The 19,734-nt window shown below is 56.3% G+C and overlaps 3 protein-coding genes across 6 annotated transcripts in view; 2 read left to right on the top strand and 1 right to left on the bottom strand.

The window, feature by feature from the left end:
* POU2F2 (POU class 2 homeobox 2) overlaps positions 1–164 on the top strand; it is a 32,697-nt gene extending 32,533 nt beyond the window's left edge. The window contains 1 exon segment of the mRNA XM_032849619.1: positions 6–164. Within this exon segment, the coding sequence (XP_032705510.1) occupies positions 6–45 (40 nt within the window). The 3' untranslated portion in view covers positions 46–164.
* A 9,087-nt stretch (positions 165–9,251) lies between these two features.
* Positions 9,252–15,071, bottom strand: ZNF574 (zinc finger protein 574). Of its 2 annotated transcripts, none has more exons than XM_032849633.1 (2): positions 14,869–15,071; positions 9,252–12,230 (listed from the first exon to the last, which is right to left on the bottom strand). In XM_032849633.1, exon 2 carries the CDS (start codon positions 12,208–12,210, stop codon positions 9,520–9,522), a length of 2,691 nt encoding a protein of 896 aa, XP_032705524.1. In that variant the 5' UTR covers positions 12,211–12,230; positions 14,869–15,071; the 3' UTR covers positions 9,252–9,519. The 2 variants fall into 2 exon arrangements, with proteins under 2 accessions (XP_032705524.1, XP_032705523.1); XM_032849632.1 differs by lacking the exon at positions 14,869–15,071 and adding an exon at positions 14,709–14,857.
* A 4,135-nt stretch (positions 15,072–19,206) lies between these two features.
* The window catches only part of GRIK5 (glutamate ionotropic receptor kainate type subunit 5), a 52,819-nt gene continuing 52,291 nt past the window's right edge, over positions 19,207–19,734 (top strand). For all 3 annotated transcript variants that reach the window (XM_032849631.1, XM_032849630.1, XM_032849629.1), the window contains exon 1: positions 19,207–19,482. The gene's annotated coding sequence lies outside the window, so the exon portion shown is untranslated. The remainder of the gene's footprint in view (positions 19,483–19,734) is intronic.

The raw sequence follows: 19,734 nt of genomic DNA, 5'->3' as shown, positions 1-19,734 counted from the left end.
ACCAGCCCTGGCCTCTGGTGGAACCCTGCCCCTTACCAGCCTTGACGGCAGCGGGAACCTGGTGCTGGGGGCGGCTGGCGCGGCCCCGGGGAGCCCCGGCCTGGTGACCTCGCCGCTCTTCTTGAACCACGCTGGGCTGCCCCTGCTCAGCGCCCCGCCTGGCGTGGGCCTGGTCTCTGCAGCCGCTGCGGCCGTCGCAGCCTCCATCTCCAGCAAGTCTCCGGGCCTCTCCTCATCCTCGTCCTCGTCCTCGTCCTCGTCCTCCACTTGCAGCGAGGCGGCAGCACAGACCCCTGGAGGCCCTGGGGGGGCCCGAGGCAGGGTCCAAGCCCGAGTGAGGGCCCACCTTGCCTCCCCTCCTACTCCTCTGATCCCCACCTCAGTCCTCCCGCCTGGGAAGAGGGCGAGGAGGTCCGCGGTGGTGGCGCAGAGAGTCCTTGGAGCTGGAGTGACAAGGGAGGAAAGACCAAAAAAACAAAAAACAAAAAACAAAAAACAAAAAAACCAACTAACCAAAAAAAAACAAAACAAAACAAAACAAAACAAAAGGAAGAAAGAAGGGAAGAAAGAAAATGAAAGAAACCAACCAACAAAAGAAACCAAAAACAATCGCAACAGAAACCAGCTGCCCCAAAGGAACCAGAGGTGAAAAACAAACCAAAACCAAAAACAAAAAAAATCCCCCACAAAACCAAACCAAAAACCAGTTGCGAGCCAGACCTCAGTGTGCTCACCCTCACCGCTACAACACCAAATAAGAGCCCCAGCCAGGGGCAGAGAAGCCTCGGCAGGGCGGACCTCTCGCCGAGCCCCTGGCTGGGGGGCCAACCCCCAACCTTGCCTCCCTCGGTGGGGGCCAGAGAAGGCAAAAGAGAATGTGCCAGCCTCCAGCCCCAGCCCCCAGCCCTGGGCCAGCGAAGACAGGGCACAGCCTGGGGCCAACGGGTTGGGCTCAGAACCACCCGCCAAATGTTCTTTTCCAGAAGGTGAAAGAGAAGGGGCCTGAACAACCTTACACCAAATATTCAGTAGCTTCATCCAAAGGATGTACAGAATTTTTAGCGTTGCGCTCAACAGAATGTGTCCCTACCATGTGTCCCCCTCTCCCTTGGCCCCCAGCTCTCCCCCGCTGGGCAGGGCGTCTTGCTTTAACCTCCTCCCTCCCCTAGCCAGGGGAGAGCGCAGGGGCAGGCCTGGGATGACTTCACCCCTCGTACCTCCCCCTTTTCCCTTTGAAGGGTGGGCTAGGCTGTTTTGCGAAGTTCTAGCTCTCACATGTGCCCCCCTCAACCCCATCACTGTCCTCTGCTCTGGAATCCACCCACTGCCCTGGCCCAGGGGAAGGTGGACGTTTCGGGCAAGAGGGATGAGGTGAGGGCATTTGAGTTGTCTCTTTTCCCATCCTCGTCTGTCAGTTTCCCTGAAAAAAAAAAAAAAAAATTCATATTCCAGTGCCTATCCGTGGGATCCTTCACGTTCTTTGACATTGACCAGAAACCAAAAAGAGAACTCACCTCGCTCTTCCCACCCTGTGCCCCTCTGATACTGGCAGATGCCTCTCCCCCCCCCACCCCACACATGTATACACGCACGCACCCCAGTGGTGGGGTTCCTCAAGGTGGCATCCCCATCAGGGTCCATGTGGCGGGGACAGTGCCATGACCTGTGGTCCCCATCCGAGAGGGCGCTGTGGTGGCCACCACTCCCACGAGACCTCCCTCAAGTCTTGGCTGGACCCCATGTTTACCCAGCCCCGGACCCGTCTCAACGGACAGAGGAGAGACGCCGCTGGGAGCCACTTTGCCCTCCTGCTATGTGGAGGCCAACAAAGTTTTGAACCAAAAACAAAACACAAAAAACAAAAAAACCAAACAAACAATAAATTAAAACTAGAAAAAAAAAGAATTTATAGATATATATATATTTAAGGGAAAGAAGACGAGGACTTTTCAAGAATAAGAAGGAGCCGCGAGGTGGAGCCAAGCCCCTGCGCCAGTGGTCCAGGCCCTTGGTCCCCAAGGCGGATGGAAGGACAGACGCTTCTTTCTCTTCACAAATACCTCATGGACGTCGTCTTCGGGAAAGCCGGAGGGGGAGGCTGGGGCTGGGCCTGTCCCTCAGCCAGGGCAGATGGAAGCTGGCGGGCAGGGCTGGGAGGGGGGGGGGTCAGGGACGGGGTGAAGAGCCCCAAGCTCCCTGCCCCCCAATCCATTGAAAAAGCTTTAAAAAACAAAACAAAACAAAAAGAACGAAACAAGGAATAAGCAAGCAAAAAGAATGGACAAAGGAAAACGAACAAACTTTCGGGTGGTTTGATTCCTCCTCTGACTTCTTTTTCTGTTCTCTTCAGTCCGTTCTCTCTCTGCTTCTCTCTCCCTCTCATCCTTCACTCTTCTCTCGCCCCTCTCAGTCTCCCGTCTTTCTGTGTCTCTCCTCAAACCAAAGTGTTGCTGTGAAGGACGCGAGCCATTGAAATCAGAGGCCTGGACCCCGCTGGGCGGAGCAGCGGGGAGCCCAGAGCCCCGAGCCCCAGCGGTGCCACTGGACACTCCAAGGAGAGGCGGCTGCCACCCTGGGCCCCCCCGAGGCCTCAGCGTTCTTTCTTTCTTGTCTCCTTTCTCCCACCCGGGAAATGAAACTGTTGGGCTGGGCCACGGAGACAGCAGAGACTCGGCTGTTTTGGGGGTCTCGGGGTGCCTTGTCTAGGCAGCAGTGGAGCGGCTGCCCCTCCCGCCCTGGCACCGATGGGGCCTGGCGTGCTGTCGACCCATCCTTGCCGGAATGTAAGCATCTCCGCTGAACCGACTCCCTGCCCTTACCCTACCTCTGAGTTTGTCCATGTTTATTTCCTGAAGAGAAGGGACTGGCGAGAGGGCCTGGGCCCCAGCCCAAGGGTGGAGAGGGGGCCAAGGGCTCCTGAACAGATAGGAAGGACGTTTGAGCAGAGCAAAATGAAAGGAATTACGACCAAATACCCCTCCGAGAAGACAGGCAGCATGGAAGGCATGGTGGAGATGACTCAAAAACTATGATTCTAGACCAAAAAAAAACAAAAAACAAAAAACAAAAAAAAACAAAAAACAACAAAAAAAAACAAAAACCAAAAAAACAAACAAACAAAAAAACCACCAAAAAACCCCACAAAAAAAAAAACAACAAAAAGAAAAAAACAAAAAAAAAAAGGAAAAAAGAAGAAAAAAAGGAAAGAAAATCCAGGACTCACCACCACCCACTTCATCCTGCTTCCTCCCCATCAAGTTGGGCCACCCAGGACCTCTCCCACACGCCGCACCCCCTGGTGTGGGGGGAGTGGGGCAGAGAGGAGAGGAGGAAGCAGGGGCAGGGATGGGGCCAATGCCCTGACATTGGTGGAGGGACCCCCGTCCAGCCGGGGGTGGGGAGGGACCCTCCCCATCCAACCCCCATAACTGGGAAAAGAAAAACAAGAAAAAAAAAGAAAATTCCTGGGAGGGGAAAAATAACCAAATCCCAAGCTTTAACTACAGCTGTGAAACCAAATATTGGGAAGGGGGTGGGAGGGAGGGAGGGGCATGTGTGCCCCAGGTCTCCCCCCTGGGCCCCCCTCCCCCGAGGACTCGAGATAAGGCACCAAATACCTCATAGAACTTTAATGTTAAAAAAAGGAAACCAAATATCGTTGGCTGGGGGCCAGCCAGGGCAAGGGGCTGGGGGGCTGGAGGGAGCCAGGGTTGGGAAGGTGATGGGGGAATTCATGCCCCCACCCCGCTCTGCCCCTTCCACTCCAGTACCCCCTGTCTCGACTCCGGGAAACAAAACTATCTCATCGTTTTTATTTTGTGGTCTGTACAGAGCCTGTGTCCGTGTGTCTGTGTGTGAGCGAGAGAGTTGGGGGGCTGGGGGACTTTATGTGGGAGATGGGGAGGGAGACCCCAAGCTAGGCTCTGGGCTAGGTGAGATGTCTGAGGTGGGGGGGCGAGCAGCCTGGGCTAGAAAGAGAGGAAGATGAGTGGATTGGAGGAAGGGGGAGCCTTCTGAAATTCTCTTCTCCCCAACCCTGACCTCCTACTTGAGGGAGGGACAGAGAATGGGTCTACCCTAATGGTGGGCCTTTTGTGCCAAAAAAAAAAAAATGCCAGTAACTGAAACATCTCTCTGTTCTTTTTGGGGGGGGGGGGGGGTGGAATTGGGGGGGGGGGGGGGGGGGGTATAAGTAGGGTTGGGTGGAGATGGGGAACCCAAGCCCTATAAGAGTTGGGGCTATGATCAGGAGGGGAGGGAAGGATATGAGTCTTTTTCTGTCCCCTCCCCCCCCAGCACATCTCCTCCCTGGGGAAGCCCAAGAGAGGGTCTCCAAGCCCTGCACCCTGGGCAGACAGGCTAAGGGATTAGCCTCTTAGGTGATGACCTAATTTCCTTGCCCACCCAAATCCCAGGGTGCCTCTCTCTCCCTTTAGCCCAGGGTAGAGGGAACTGAGTGAGAGAGAGAGTGAGACCGACTGAGCAAGACTGAGACACGCGGGCCCCCACTGGCCTCCAAGTGGGAAAGGCAAGTGAGAGAGATAAAGGCCTCCAAGAGAAAAAAAAAAAAAAACAAACCAAAGATTTAACCATTTAAAAAAAAAAAACCCACAGACAACTCCGCTACCTTTTTATACGTTGGAAAAAAAGTGAAAAAAATTAAAAAAGAAAAATTAAAAAAAATACACAAAAACTCCAAGCCGCAGTTCATTAGTGCGGTTTGAACTTTGACCTCAGCAGTCTCCAAAGCAAGATGACGATGACAAAGGTGAAAAAGAAGAAAAAAATAATGTATATTTTTAAGTATTTGTCCTTGAAATGTTAGCTCCTTGTTAAACAAACACAAAAAGGAGAGAAAAATCTAGAGAGAAGTGTTGCTGGGACGGAGACAACTATTTACTATGTCTGTGACCCCTCCCTTCTGCCTCCCTTTCCTCTCCTCTATCCCTGCTGCCCCTCCCCCAGCCTGTCCTCCAAGTCCAGGGGCTCAGTATTTATTTATTTACATATCTGCAGGGTGACTGGGGCTTCTCTGCACTTGTAGAGAGGGCCTTTGGATCCTGGTGGGGTGGGAAAGGGGCAAGGAGTCTTTGGGGGAAAAGCAGGGGCCTGATCTTGGATTAACTCCTCTCTGCTAGCTCCTTTCTGGCTTCCCGTCCCACTGCTGCCACTGTCACCTCCCAAATCCAAGCCTGTGCTAGGGCAAGATGAGCACCCACCTTGTAAAGATCTCAGTGGCTCAGCCCTTTCTGGGGTGGATGTCTCCCACCCATTCATTTAGATGACCAGGTTGGAATGGGGAGGGAGGAGGTGGCAAGTAGAGGGCAAGGGAGACCATGAAATGGTGTCTGGAAATTGAGTAGGCCTGGAGGAGACCTGCCTTTCATCTGTTCTCAGCAAGTTAGCCCCACTTTCAGTTCTGTCTGACCCCTGTGTTGGTAGCCCCTCTCTGCCCATCCTGTACCCCTCCCTGTCTCTTCTCGTGGTAGCGGGTTAGCGTTTCAGTGTTCTTAACTCCAATCTGCTTGTTCATTGTACAATGTGCTTCTTTTAAGGCCCCATTTTTGTAACTTGAGTGTGTCATTCATCTGAACAACATCAAAAAATAAAAAAGTAAAAACTGTACAGAGAGAAATGCTGCCTGCTCTCCTGTGGTCTCCTCTCTGTTCTGGTAAGGGTGGTGGGTACGTGTGTGCTGCGGAGGGGGTTGACTTTGCTTCTGTTCAAACAGTGTATGTTCAGAAGTGAGGCCTGAGCCATATTTTCACCCATCAGAACCAAGTCTCAGAATTTAGGATGAATTCAAAATTCTGAATTCACATCTCAGTTCTGCCATTTTATAGCTGTGTGACTTTTGATAGCTAGGTCACCTTCAATGTCCTCATCTGCAACATATGGGCAATACCAACCCTATGGGGTTGAAGAATTAAAGGAGATGACAAGGTAAGTGCTTAGGACAGATCTCTAGCAACACTGCCTTCAGTAAATGAGAACTATGGGAAAGCCAGGAAGCCAGTGAGTCCTTCCCCACTTCCATGCCCAGAGGACTAACAAGACCCTTGAAAAACAGTTGACTTTGAAGTTGTCTGGTGGTACAAGGTACACTCTTTCTCAGAGTGACATTAACACTCATTCAAATTTTTGTGCCCAGCTTGACTAGGTCATTTGGCAAGAACAGTCGCTTTACAGGCCAGGCCATGGGCTGATCCCCAAGACCTCACAACTGAAAATCAAATGGTGTCAACAGCTAGGTTTTCTCACTGGCATCATGTCTCCTTGTCACTCTTCCACCCCTCCGATGTATGCTTGGCACACAGATGCTGGGATTCTGCAAATTCAACAGGAGGGGGTGGGAGAGATAGGAGAAAGGAAAAGAACAGAAGAGGGGTTGGATCACTTAGGTACGAAGTAGTGGCACTGCATCATTTTGGCAAGATTGAAAGAAAAAAAGCACCTTTTCTTCTCCTTATGCAGCTCCCATATCCAACTAAAAATAGGCACTGCAAGGCTCCTTAGAGGGGTCAGCAAGTCACCTGCATCAGAATTGGTGTTTGTTATTGATTGGCGGCCGGGGGGGGGGGGGGAGGCAGAGACGATCTTAAGCAGGTTCCACACCCAGCCTGGAATTTGACCTGGGGCTCAATCCCATGACCCCAGCCTCCCCTATTTATTTTTAAATGTTTTAAGTAATCTCTACACCCCACATGGGGCTTAAACTCACAATGCCAAGATCAAGAGTTGCATGCTCTACTGACTGAAACAGCCGGTGCCCCAGAATTGGTGTTTAAATGAAGATTTCTCGGGGCACCTGGGTGGCTCAAGTCAGTTAAGCATCTAACTCTTGATTTCGGCTCAGGTCATGATCTCAGGGTCGTGGGACTGAGCCTCAAGTCAGGCTCCGCACTGGGTATGGAACCTGCTTGGGAGTCTCTCTCTTAAAAAAAAAAAAAAAAAAGCAGATTCCTGGATCTCATCTGGACATGTTTGCTGGATCTGAATCTCTGGGGGAATTGGCCTAACAAGCATTAAAGTTCAGGGGCACCTGGGTGGCTCAGGGGGTTAAGCCTCTGCCTTCAGCTCAGGTCATGGTCTCAGGGTCCTGGGATGGAGCCCCACATCCAGCTTTCTGCTCTCTGCTCAGCAGGGAGCCTGCTTCCCCCTCTCTCTCTGCCTGCCTTTCGGCCTACTTATGATCTCTCTCTCTGTGTCAAATAAATAAATAAAATCTTAAAAAAAAAAAAAAGTTCAAGAGCCTTTTGCTGTCCAAACCCCAGCATCCAGTAAGGGCTTGATTTGTGCCATCTTTTTTTAGGACAGTGGTTCAACTGAGGACCATCAAGTTTCAGCGGGGTGATGGTGAACAATGAGTCTTGTTCAGCAGTGTTTGCACACATCAGCTTTTCTCAGGGTGAGTCTGAAGTTTTCATTACAGGCTCTAAAAAGGAACCTCTTTTTGAACAGTTGAGGAAGAGAGCCGTTCTCTTCTGAATCTGGGAGGCAACCAGCACCCTCAGCGTTCCCCCTTCCCCTATCCTCGTCCCTTTTCTTGATTCAACCTGTCTGGCTTGGCAGGGACAGACCCTCCAATTGTTCTAAGCACTTACTTGATAGGACTTTCAGGACGTTGCTGCTCTTCTTGGGAACAGGCAGTTTGAGAATAACTCTGCTTGGGGACCAAAGGGGATCTGGCATGCAGGGCTGAGGTGGCCTGAGGCCTTTCTGCAGGGTATGAGGTCATTGAAAGCTGGTGTCCATGCTTCACACACTCTGTTGGAGAACAACTGCTCAACAGGTAACTGCTCTTAACGAGGGCAATCAGGTTATCTTTTTTTTTTTTTTAAGATTTTACTTACGTGACAGATCCCAAGTAGGCAGAGAGGCAGGCAGAGAGAGAGTGGGGGAAGCAGGCTCTCCACTGAGCAGAGAGCCTGATGCGGGGCTCGATCCCAGGACCCTGAGATCATGACCTGAGCCAAAGGCAGAGGCTTAACCCACGGAGTCACCCAGGCGCCCCAGAGTGCAGTCAGGTTATCAAACAGGTGACTTGTTTTCTTTAATAATAAGGCTTATGTAGTGAAGTTTCTGTTACAGGTTAGGAAACTTGGCTTTTATAGTCTGTGGCCTGGGTAAATCTCCCCTCTTTTGAGCCCTCACTTTTCACCTGACATAAGGAGAAACCAGTGTATGTCTCCGAGCCCGGGGCCCCGAGGCTCCAGGACTAGTGACAGGGCCAAGAGTAACAGAGTCTGAGTGGGCAGTTCTCAGGCCTCCCTTTCCCTGGTTTCAATACAAACAGCTTCCTTTCACCTCTCAGTTATCAGGGTTCCAAATACGAATTTTCTCCAGCAGAAAGACTGGAGTGGGGAGTAACCTTGGTGAGGACTCTTTTTCTGGGGCCGAGACCCTTAGAGACAACGCAAGCAGAGCAACTGAGCGTTCCCTCCAGTCACCATCTTCTCGACTGTCCTCCCCCACGTATGTAGAAGGCAGCAGGCTGCAGGGGAAGCATATGTGAGATTAAACCAGATGAAACCAGGCTTCAATTCAAGCTCTGTCCCGTGTGGGTTGAATGACCATGGGCAAATCACCAGCCTGCTTCCCTCTTCAGATTCCTGTCCTGCAAGATGTTCTCTTCACAGAGGACTCTGATGACTTATAAAAACCTAGGAAAGTTCTTGAGACAAACTAGGCAAATACCACTCCAACCAGCCCTCTCCCCATCTGTTGGCGAAGTCAGAATTCAGTTCCAGGCGGGTGTCAAGGTAACTCTCCTTATGAGGCTGCCTCCCCGCAGAATCTTTTCTAACCCCACCATTGGGTATGGTCCCAGGAACCACCCTCTTCTACTGCCCTGGAGATCACACCTTTCCCAGACCTACATTTGCCCTCAGGGATCCACAGTGAGAAAACGAGATGGCCTTGGGGGAGATGGCTCACATCAGGCCAGGAGCTGGGGGCAGAAGTGGTGAGAAAAAAACAGGTTTTCCCAAACTTGTTCTTGCCGCCAACTGAACAGCTTCGGGTTTTTCTATGGGGCTATGGGGACCTCTCGTGGCTAGACAGCCACACTGCTTCCCATGCCGCACCAGGGTGAAGTCCTGATCTCTCGAGCCCAGCCCTGGGCCTCTTCAATTCAGTAAATGTCTACTAAACTCCTCCTCCTCCTAGCCAGACAGTTCTGGATGTCGACAAAGCCATTAAGGCAGCTCCCAAATTCCACCCCACACAGCTGGGCCAGACAAAAACACATAAAATGTCCAATTCAGTCTTTATTGACTGTTTCATCTTGGGGCCACCAGCACTAACAGGTGGAAGGTGGGGGTGGGGTACCTTTTATGCATATCAAGGACCCCAGAGCGACCCCCTTGGAAAAGAGAATAAATCCAGTTACAGAACTTACATGGCGGTTAGGAAAGGTGGAGGAAGGGGCACAGTATCTACAGAGACTTAAAGGGATGCTGGAGGAGGTTCTTCGGCAACAGGGCCTGGTGCTGCTGAAGAGGGAAGGGGGGGGCAGGGTCAGCCACTGATCTGGACCCCCTCAGCCTCAGCCAGAGGGTAGATCTCAATGGCCTCCACCAGGGGCAGTGCCTCCACGGCAGTCTCCATGACGGCCAGACCGACGGCGGCCTCGGCCTCAGCCAGCTGCTGCCGCACGGCTGCCTGATGCTGCTGCTGGTGGGTCTTGCGGTGCTTCCAGAGGTTGGAGAAGGAGCGGTAGCTCTTGCCACAGTCAGGGCAGGAGTAGGGCCGCTCCCCCGTGTGAATGCGGCGATGTTCTGCCAAGCGCATGGAGATGGCGAAGGCCTTGCCACACACTTCACAGGCAAAGGGCCGCTCGCCTGTGTGCAGGCGCCGGTGGTCCTTTAGGTGGGTACTCTGGCGGAAAGCCTTGCCGCAGTCTGGACACGGGTATGGCCGCTCACCTGTGTGGATGCGCCGGTGCACCTGCAGCGAGGTCTCTGTGCTGAACAGCTTCTTACACTCGCTACACTCCAGGCCCCGGCGTCGGGCAGGGGCTGTGGGAGCTGCGGGGGCCGCACCCCCCAGGGTGGTCGGGGAGGTGACTGGTGTGCGAGTGGCCCGGGGGACCCGGGGGGCGGGGGGCTCCTTAGCCAGGACCTCGCCTGGCCCAGCAGCTGCATGGGCTGCCTCGTGTGCCTGCAACCGGGCCGCCGAGCCCACTTTCTTGCCACAGGTGCCGCACTCGAAGCGCCGGGGGGCCTGGGCCGCAGCAGCGGCGCAGCGGTGCTCACGGAGCCGTAGGGAGGAAGGGAAGGCGGCCCCACAGGATGGGCAGCGGTGGGGCTGGCGCCCGGCATGGGCCACGAGCTGGTGCACCTCCAGCAGCCGGCGCAGCAGGAAGGAGCGGGGGCACTCGCGACACTTGTAGGGGTACTCGCCCGTGTGGTGGTAGCGGTGCATAAGCAGGCGGTAGGGGCGATGAAAGCGCACCCCGCACTCCTGGCAGCGGTAGGGGAAGTGCTGGGCATGCACCAGGCGATGCTGCCGCAGCGTGGAGCTCTGCGTGAAGGCCTTGCCACAGTCCCCGCACCGGTAGGGCCGCTCCCCTGTGTGCGTGAGCCGGTGGCGGGCCAGGTTGGCAGGCGAGTTGAAGGGCTTGGAGCAGTCCGGACAGGGGAAGGGCCGCTCGCCGGTGTGCGTGCGCAGGTGGTTACGCACGTGAGACTTCTTCTTAAACATCTTGCCACAGATGCCACACTTGTGACGCCGCTCCAGCCGATGCACGAAACGCTGGTGCCGGGTCAGCTGCAAGGCCTTGCCGAACTCCCGGCTGCACAGGAGGCAGCGGTAGGTGCCTGGGGCAGTCGGCCCTTCTGAGCTCTCTTCAGTCGCGGGAGGCTCTGGCGCCTCAGACTCTCCAGTCTCTGCCGGGGCTGGCTCGGGGAACCCAATGACGGGCTCCTCCGGGGGGACTGGGGTGGTAGGCAAAGGGACGCCCCCCGCCCCATGTGTACGCCGGTGATACAGGAACTTGGTGAGGTTGACGAAGGTCTTTCCACACGGACACGAGTGCAGAGGATTCGGGGTGTGGGCTCGCCGGTGGGCCAGGAGCAGGGCCTCTGTGCCAAAGGCCAGGCCACAATCCACACACAGGAAGTGAGACTCACTGCTGTGGTCTCCAAGGTGCTGGTCTAGACTGGAAGGGCTGGGGAAGACACGACTGCACAGAGGGCACTTAAAGACACCCTCCCGGTGACTCCGCAGATGCTGCTGTAGCTGGTGAGGAGAGAGAAAGAGCTGGTCACACGCGGAGCAGAAGAGCTCCTGGGTGGCTGTCCCGCCCGGCTCTCCGCTGTTGTTCCTCCGGGCCTTGCGCCCCCGGCGATCCCGCCCAATGGCTTCACCGTTGCGCAACTCGTAACTGTGGTCAGAGGATGGCAGGGCATCGGGCTGGGACACAGGCGCCTCTGCAGGTGATGGAGTCAGGGTCTCTGGCTGCACAGCAGGCTCCTCTGACTCGGGGAGTGGGACAGGGAAGTGGGTGGCCTGGTGCTCCAGGAAGTCAGCTGGAAGCTGGAAGAGCTGGGAGCACTCCGAGCACTTGTAGAGGAGGAGCTCCACCTCAGTGACCACCTCAGTGGTGGCAGCGGCAGCAGAAGGGACAGCTGCCCCTTCCCCACCCTCCTCTGCCTTGCGGTAGGAGTGCTCCACAGCCACACGGGCCTGGCCCACAGGGGGCCCTAGGACCACCGGGGACCCCAGGACCACTGGGGCCGGAGGCTTGGTGGGAGTGCCCCGGAGGTGCGTCTGCCGGTGGTTCAGCCAGAGCTCCTGGCTGGCGAAGAGAGCCTTGCAATCCACACACTCATAGTGGATGGTACTGGAGCTCAGCGTGGGGGCCTTGGGCGGCGGCTCCGCTGGCACTGCTTCTGGGGGAGCCATCATCTTCAGGTGCAGCTCCTGGTGCTCCAGGAGCTGGCTGGGGGACATCAGCAGCTGCCCACACTCCAGGCACTGGTACTGGCTCTCTTGCATCAGGGTCTGGTAGAGGCCTGTGCCCGAAGCTGCCTCCGCTGCCACTGTGACTCCGGGGTCAGCCATGCCCACCAGCTCGAAGTGCTGCTGGGGCACATGGGAGTTCTGGTGCACGAGCACCTCCTCCAGGGACCCATACAACTGGTTGCACTCGGAGCAGACATAGCGGTGCTCGATGTACAGGACTGTCTCCTCAGATTCCTCGGTCATGGTGGCAGCAAGGCCCTGGGCTGTGAGAAGAAAGAGGTGGGGACAAAGCCCAGCTCAACTGCTGTTTCCTCGGTCCTTCTCAGGGACAATTCTTTCCCTTTAGCACTCCCCGCCACGACCTTGTCTGTATTTTACCCTCTAATTCTTGCTTCCATTTCCCACTCCCACCCCCCTCCCTTCTTCTCCAGAACACACAAAACTACCAAGCACAGAACCTTCCCAGCAGTCCCTTCCCAGAATCTACCCAAGTCTCACCTCTGAATCAAAGTGCATCAAATTCCACCCACCAGATCCCTGTAACCTGTCCCACCCTCACCTCCCAGCCTCTCAGCGGGTCCACAGCCACGTGCATCACACAAGAACCTGTGTCCTCTGCCCTTGAGCTCCTTCCGCTGAATTCCTCTCCTTACCAACTCACTACCCCATTCCTGCTTCCCGGTGCTTGGGGCAGTCCTCAGGGGCCCTAACTGCTGCCACTTCTCCCAGCCTTGCTCCTCCTCTGTCCCCTACCCCAGGTTCCTGACATCTTTTTCCACCTGACAACTCAAACTGCCCCAAGGCCCCGCCACTTTCTGCACCCTCACATGGTGCAACCCCTCTCCTTTATGTATGCCTGTTTATACACTGCCTCTTCCTCTGGTCCCCAGACCCCTCACATCAAAGTCGCCCTTCCATCAACCAACTTGTCTGTCTCATGTTGGCCTAAGCCATCACTATACCTATACTTTTCCCTCCTTGACCACTTCCCCATGATACCCAAATCCCTCTTCAAAGTACTTACACCTCTCTACAAATCAAAACCCCCTCCCACAGCCCTAACTATCCCATCCAGAATACCCAGCCCCACTTCACAAAACCCTAACCCTTTCTTCACACCTATATTCCACCTGTCAACCCAACTCATGTCTCAGACACTCTACACGTTAATTACTTCTTCTTTACATTGAGACCTCACCTACAATTCTAACCACCCCCCCCCCGGGTACCCAGATCTCCTCTTCTACCCCAACCACTACAGGGATGCCCCAGGTGCTTCTTCATATCAATCTCAGCCACTCTTCTTTACAAAATGACTCAGTCTAACCCATTTCAGGGATGCCGAGATATGGTCTTCAAAACAACGTAAACCCTTCTTTACAAATCCATGTGCCTAACCCATGCCAAAAACATCCCGATCCCCTTTCACATTATTAAAATACCTAAGCTTTTCTTCTTTGCAAAAAGACCCTTTCCCACCCTGGCCCATTCTGGGATGCCCAGATCCCCTCTTCATATCATCATAAACCCCTCTTCTTTGCAAAAAGACCCAACCCTGCTCGAACCTATTCCAGGGATGCTCAGACCCCCTCTTCGTAACAACTTAGTCTCTCTCTCCTTTGCAAAAAAAAAATCCCAGCACATGCTACAACCCAATCCAGGGACATCCAGATGACCCTTCACAAAGGCTTAAAGTTTCACACATACCACCCCCCACCCCCCTAATTCCCTTTAGTAATACCCAGACCCTACCTTCTTCTTAGGCTGAACCCCTCCACCCCGCCCCCAAGCTAGACAAAGGACACCCAGACCCCTCTCATCAGTTTATTACCCTGGGGGATACCCAGACCCCCAACTTCTTGTCAGACTAACAGTTCATTCTCATTCCAGCAATACCAAGACCTTCCCCCACTTAGCACAGAGACCTCTCCATGACCCTAACCTCCAGGGACGCCAATTCCCACTCTTCATCTTGACCTAATTCCCTCTACTTTTCAAAAACATTACCTCTACCCAACCTATCCTAGGGACACCCAGACACCCTTTTCACATAACCCTTTGCACAGACACTCCTCTCAACCCATTCCGACGGTACCCGCCCCCCGCCCCCGAACTCTTCACATAATGCAACCCCATTCTCAATACCCCAACCTCTGTCTCAGCTCCAAATCCTCCCTCCAGGGATATTCATTTGCTAATATCTTTTCACACCAAGCCCCTCTCACTGGTCGAATTCCTTCCAGGCATAACTAGGTTTATGTCTTTACGTTAACTTAATTACCTCTTTTCTCACGCCCTAACCCCCCTCCCCGGTCACTCGAACCCCCTCTAACCGTCCACCCCGCTTCGGTCCTAGACGGCCCCACCACCAGGCTTTGGCCCCGATACCCCCTGGAGCCTTGGAGCCTCTCCCCGGGAGCAGCTCTAACGCCTCCCTTCCCACCCGGTTCTCTCCCAGCCCCCGACCCGGGGCCCCGCCCCTCCTCACTCAGCCCAACACACACGACTCTACCCCCTTCCCCACCCGCCGCGCCGGCCCGGCCCCCCGCCCGGCCCCCCGCCCGGCCGCCCGCGCGCCCCGCGGGCCGTTAGTGCCGCTCCGCCCTCCCCGCCTGGAACGCGCCCCCTCCGGCCCTCAGTGCGCAGGCGGGGTGGCGTGGGGAGGCTGGGAGCGGGGGAGGCCGGGAGCGGGGAAAGGGGGGGGTGCCGGGTCGGCCTGCAGCGCGCCCGTCCGCACTCACCGGCCTCTGCCGTCTCGCACGCCCCGGGCCCAGGCCCGGGCCGCCGCTCCCCGCGCGCTGCCACCCTAGCGCTGCGCCCTCTCTAGCTCCCGCCGTCGCCTCTCGTCTGCTCCGCAGCCTCGCTCTCGCCCCCAAACGCCCTCAGCAACGCCCCGCCTACCTTCCTTCTCGGCCGCTCCGGGAACGGCCGAACGCGCCCAATCAGCGTCCGTCTGGCTCCGGCCGTTCGACCAATCAACGCACACGTCTCTGACTCTTGGGCCAATAGTGTGGAGCGTCGGGATCTGCCGCAGCGCCCAACCAATCCTCCGGCGATGTCCCCACACTGGCCAGCCCCCAGGTTGATAGTGTCCGTCCCCTTAAGCCCCATGGAGGATGCTCCTCCTCCAGCTGCTCCTGGACTCGGCCTGACGCCTGAAGGAGGGAGGGCAGCGCGGTGACGTCAGGCGGCGGAGCGAGGCTGCGGGCGCCATCTTGGGGACGCCGGGTGGCAGTCGCGTTGGTTCGGGGGGGGGGGGGGGGGTGGGAGAAACGGGGGCACACGATCCCCAGGGGGGGGGGGCGGGGGCACGGTGCGCAGGAACTGCCGAGGAGCGAAGCGAGAAAGTGAAGCCCCTGTCAGCGCGAAGCGGGGAGGGGAAATAGCAGCACCAAGCACATGGAGGGAGTAAAAAGGGAAACTGAGGCTCCAGACCCCTTTATTAGAAAGAGGAACGAAGGTAGCAAGAAGGAAGGGGAGAAAAACCGAGGGACTCTTGAAGAAGGGGGAAGGAGAAATGTCAAAGGGAAAGCAAAAAGCGCGGGGATCTGAGGGAACGAGGAAAACCTATAGAAAGGAGGAAATGGGAAATGGAGGGGATAAAGAAAAAGCAAGGACAGCTGCACTGGAAGAAACGGGGAGTGTGCGGGGGGGGGGGGGGGGGTAGAAGACCTGAAGGACAACTAGGGTGAGAACCTGCAGGAGGTGACCCTGTAGCAGATGGAATTCTGCTCTGCTGCCTTCCAAGGTGCCTGCCTTCTAAGCTGACCCAGGGTGACTCAGACGGTGGAGTTTGCATGTGTCCACAGGGCCCTGCCCATCCTTACTTATCTGCTTTTCAGGACGTTGGCAAGCGTAGTTACGTTTCCAGAGATACCCTCTGAACGCAGGGACTGGGGAGATGCAAGAGATTCACTTGTTCTAACTAGCCGTCCCACATCCCACCATTTCTCAAATGAGTAAACTGAGTCTCAGGGGAGTTGGTTATTTACCTTCCTGAAGCTAAAAGCTGCTCAGGGACCCCACATACAGAGTAGGACCTAGGCCTGACTCTTCGGTCGTCACCTTTGCTGTGTCCTTCAAGTTGGTTTCTCACTGGGTGTCCTCTAACTTCCCACTATATTAAAATCCCTAACAACAAGCTAGTGTAATTGAACTAGGCTGTCTGGATTGAAATCCTGACCCAGCCACTTCCTAGCTAATGTCTTGGACAAATTAACTCCCCTGTGCCTCAGTTTCCTCATCTGTGAAATGAGGATTAATAGCCCGTGTCATGGTTGTAAGGCACAGAGTAAACGCTGTTGGGAATTATTTTTATTAGGACCTCCAGGAGCCTGGTGACAATAGCTAATGTGTCCTGAATGTGTTATAATGTGCCAAGCATTGTGCTTAGTGCTTTGTACGCTGTAACAGTTGAACCACCTCAACAACCCTACAAGGGAGGAGTTACTGTTCTCATTCTACAAAGAGACTTTGTAAAGAGAAGTTAAGTAGCTTGCCCATCTTCAGGAGGAGACAGAGCCAGGGTTCCAACCCAGGAGTTGACTCCAGGGTCTATGCTCTTGGCCCCCAGGCTCTGCTGCCTGACTGGTGGATGTCCTACCCCTCATGGCGTGTTGAATGGATGAATGCAAGAAGTAGAGAAAAGAACTTGGTGGAAATGCTTGAGCTCTAAAGCTGGTAATCTGGGTTTGCCCTCAGTGGAATCAACTGAGGCGGGAGCCAGAGGACCTGGAAGCTAGACGCAGCCTTTGATAGGCTCCATGCACTTGGGCATGTTTTCACTCCTGCTGAAGCCCCCTTTTCCACCTGAAAACCCAAGGGTCCAGCATGGCATGCCAGGCCCCTTTCTGCTCAGACCTTCTGCTTGGAGTTCCCAGTTTATCCAGGTAGATTAGCTCAGTTCCTTCTCTTCTGATGATACAGGAGTAAGCTGAGGCCTGGATCAGTCTTTGTGGAGGTAGTGGCATGGGCTAGATTTCTGGGGTAGGTTTATTTTAGAAAGGATAGGCATTCTTTGCTGGGGTCCCTGCATTAGCAAAGGCCTAGAGGCTGACAAGACTCTAGGCTTTCAGCCTTAGCGCGAGGTGAGGGTGGGTGTCAGAAGACCATAGTTGTTGCCCACGTAGGGTGAGGAGCTGGTGGTCCTTCAGGGTCCATTGTATGTGTCAAACATATGTCAGGGATGCTCCATGTGGGATGAGGGCTTTCTGTACCAGGCTGGTGTAAGGATTGCCATGTGCTGTGTGTGTGTGTGTGTGTGTGTGTGTGTGTGAGAAAGGCATATGGTCACGTGGGCTGGGGGGCTGCACGTGAGTGTGTCAGTGTCTCCTCCCCATCACGAGCATTGGGGGTGGTGGTGAGTCACGGGCTCAGCCTTCAGCGCCAACTGTCATGTTCCTTCCCCCCAAATTTCACCCCCCACCCAGCCATGCACCACCCACCCCCACTCCCAAGATCTGTGTCACTGCTGCTGTCTTCCATCCCCCTGTCCTGCTCAGTTCCCTCTGAGAAGCTGCAGTGGGCTCCCTGGGAGGGAGTCTCCCACTTCTGCAGGCTCTGCCCTCCAGCTTCCTGCCCTCTCCCACTGCCTCTTTGCTCAGGTGGTGGCTTGAGACGGAGGACCTCTTCACACCACCTGCTCATGTCTGTGGGGCCCAAGGATTTTTCTATGCATTAGAGACAATCCCCATACTCCCCACCCATCCCTTCCTCTCAGGGCTATTTCTCCTTCTGGGGGCTTCTCCCTTATCTCCAGGGGCTGGCTGCTCCTGCCTTAGTGGACCTCTTGTGTCCACACATCCTTATTTTCATGGGTTCCTGGTATCTGTTCCCCCATCCCCATTTCTGTGACCTTCTCCCACTTTGCTTGGCCCACCTCCCTGTCTCTGTGATATGCGTCCTTGTTCCCATTTCTGTGGCCTTTCTCCTATTCCCATGCACCACTCCCCATATCCGAGGAGTGCTTTCTGTTCCCATGGACCTCTCTCCATCTTCCTGGGGGTGCTCTCTGTGTCCACCAGCTGCCCTCGTCTCTGAGGTCCCTTGCTGTCTCTGGTCTGCTCCCATGTTTCCATGGGCTTTTCTGTCTTTTCTCTGGGCTTTTCCCTGCCCTTGTCCTTGTGGGGTTTGTGGACCTTGGCCCACCTCTGTGAGTTTTGATGGTCTTGCTATTCCTTTCCATTTTTCTTTATCTCTGTAGCCTCCCCCCCGCCCCCAGCTCCACAGCCTTCTCCTCAGGTCTCCCTGCTCTCATCTCCATGGGCTCCTGGGCAGGGCGGTGGCATGGTGGTGGAGGGGGTGGCCCAGGGGTGGGCCCTCTGTCCAATGCAGCGCCTTCCTCGCATCAGCATTCTCCTCGCGGGGGCCCCCCCAGCCCCACCCAAACCAGGCCCCCCCCCCCCCCTGCCCCCCCCCCCCCCCCCCCCGCCTCTTCCCCCCCCCCCCCCTGCGCTCCAGGACTCAGCGCAGGCGGGCGGCGGGCAGCAGGCGGGCGGGCAGGCAGGCGGCGGCCTCAGAGGGGAGAAGGAGAGGTGGCGGCAGTGGAGGTGGTGGTGGTGGTGGTGGTGGTGTTGGCAGCAGCGGCGGTGGCGGCAGTGGAGGTGGCAGCAGTGGCCAGCAGCAGGGAGGCAGGCCCAGCTGGGGACCCAGAGCCGGCGGCTGCACCTCACAGGGGACCTGGAGTCTGTGGCCAGGCCCTCCCACTGAGGCCCTGCACCGGGCGCCCCCCCCCCCCCCCCACCCCCCCCCCCTCCGCCTTCCTCTTCCACCTGCTCCTCTCCATCCTTCCCTCCCTCCTCTTCTCCCTCCTCCCTATCCTTCCACCTCTCCTGCCCCCCCTCTCTGCTCTGGGTCTCCCAGCACCCCATCCTCTCCAGCCCCTTCCCCCCTCTGCTTCTCCCCACCCCTAGCATGCTTTCCCCTTGGGGGCTGAGGGCTTGAGGACTCCAGGCCCTTGCCTCATCCAGGGCAGGGCCAAGTCTCCGGGGGGAGGGGGGAAGGGGTGGCCCCCTCCCCCCAATCCAGTCCTCCCCTCCCCCACTCCTCCGGATGGCCGGCTTCCTGGTCTCCCGCCAGTCCTCGCCCCCCGTGGCCCCCCCAGGCCGGCCCGGCTAGGGGAGGGGGCGGGGGCCCTTTCCTGGGCCGGCTTCCCCCTCCCCCGGCTTTGCCTGTGCCCCCCTCCCTTCCGTTTTCACCTTCCTCTCCTCCTTTCCTCCCTCCTTCCCCTCCATTTGCTCCTTCCCCCTCTCCTCTCTCCCCTTCTCTCCTCCATTTTCTCCTTTCCCCTTCCTTCCTGCCCCGGCCCGCCCTCTCCGCTTCCACCTGTCCTTCCTCCTTGCTCCCGGGGAGCCCCGTTTTGGACTAGTTGGGGGCCACAGTCGGTGGCGGGGGAGGGGGGCCCTGTGGACTGCCCTCTCCCCCCGCCCCAGCCACACCACCACCCAGCACCAGAGCATCTCCCCGCTGTCTTTCTCGGGCCTCGAGGGAGCCCAGCCCTCCGTCCCACCAGGATCCGTGAGTGTCTGCGGGGCGGGGGTTGGGCTGGGGCCAGCCTGGGTCTTGGAAGGCTGGGCTCATGGCCGCCTGGTGGGGCCCCCACTTCCCCCTGCCCCTCCCTGAGTAGGGGCCTGCCTTGTGTCCCCCATCTCCCAACCGCCGTTCCCCTCAGCCTCTTCTCACCGTTCTTCTGGGTGCATAGCTCAGCCTCACGCCCAGCCCCCAGCCTCTGGGGTCCTGAGGGGCTGCCTGGCTCTTACTTGTGGGCGC

This window comes from Lontra canadensis, unplaced genomic scaffold, assembly GCF_010015895.1.
Source record: "Lontra canadensis isolate GAN:19392208 unplaced genomic scaffold, GSC_riverotter_1.0 scaffold235, whole genome shotgun sequence".
NCBI classification, from domain to species: domain Eukaryota; kingdom Metazoa; phylum Chordata; class Mammalia; order Carnivora; family Mustelidae; genus Lontra; species Lontra canadensis.
The sequence above is the reverse complement of the archived record's forward strand: the minus strand, read 5'-3'. Positions and strand labels throughout refer to the sequence as shown.

Excerpts from the sequence above, each read along its gene's own strand:
- ZNF574 (XM_032849633.1), bottom strand. The coding sequence starts at position 12,210 with ATGACCGAGGAATCTGAGGAGACAGTCCTGTACATCGAGCACCGCTAT.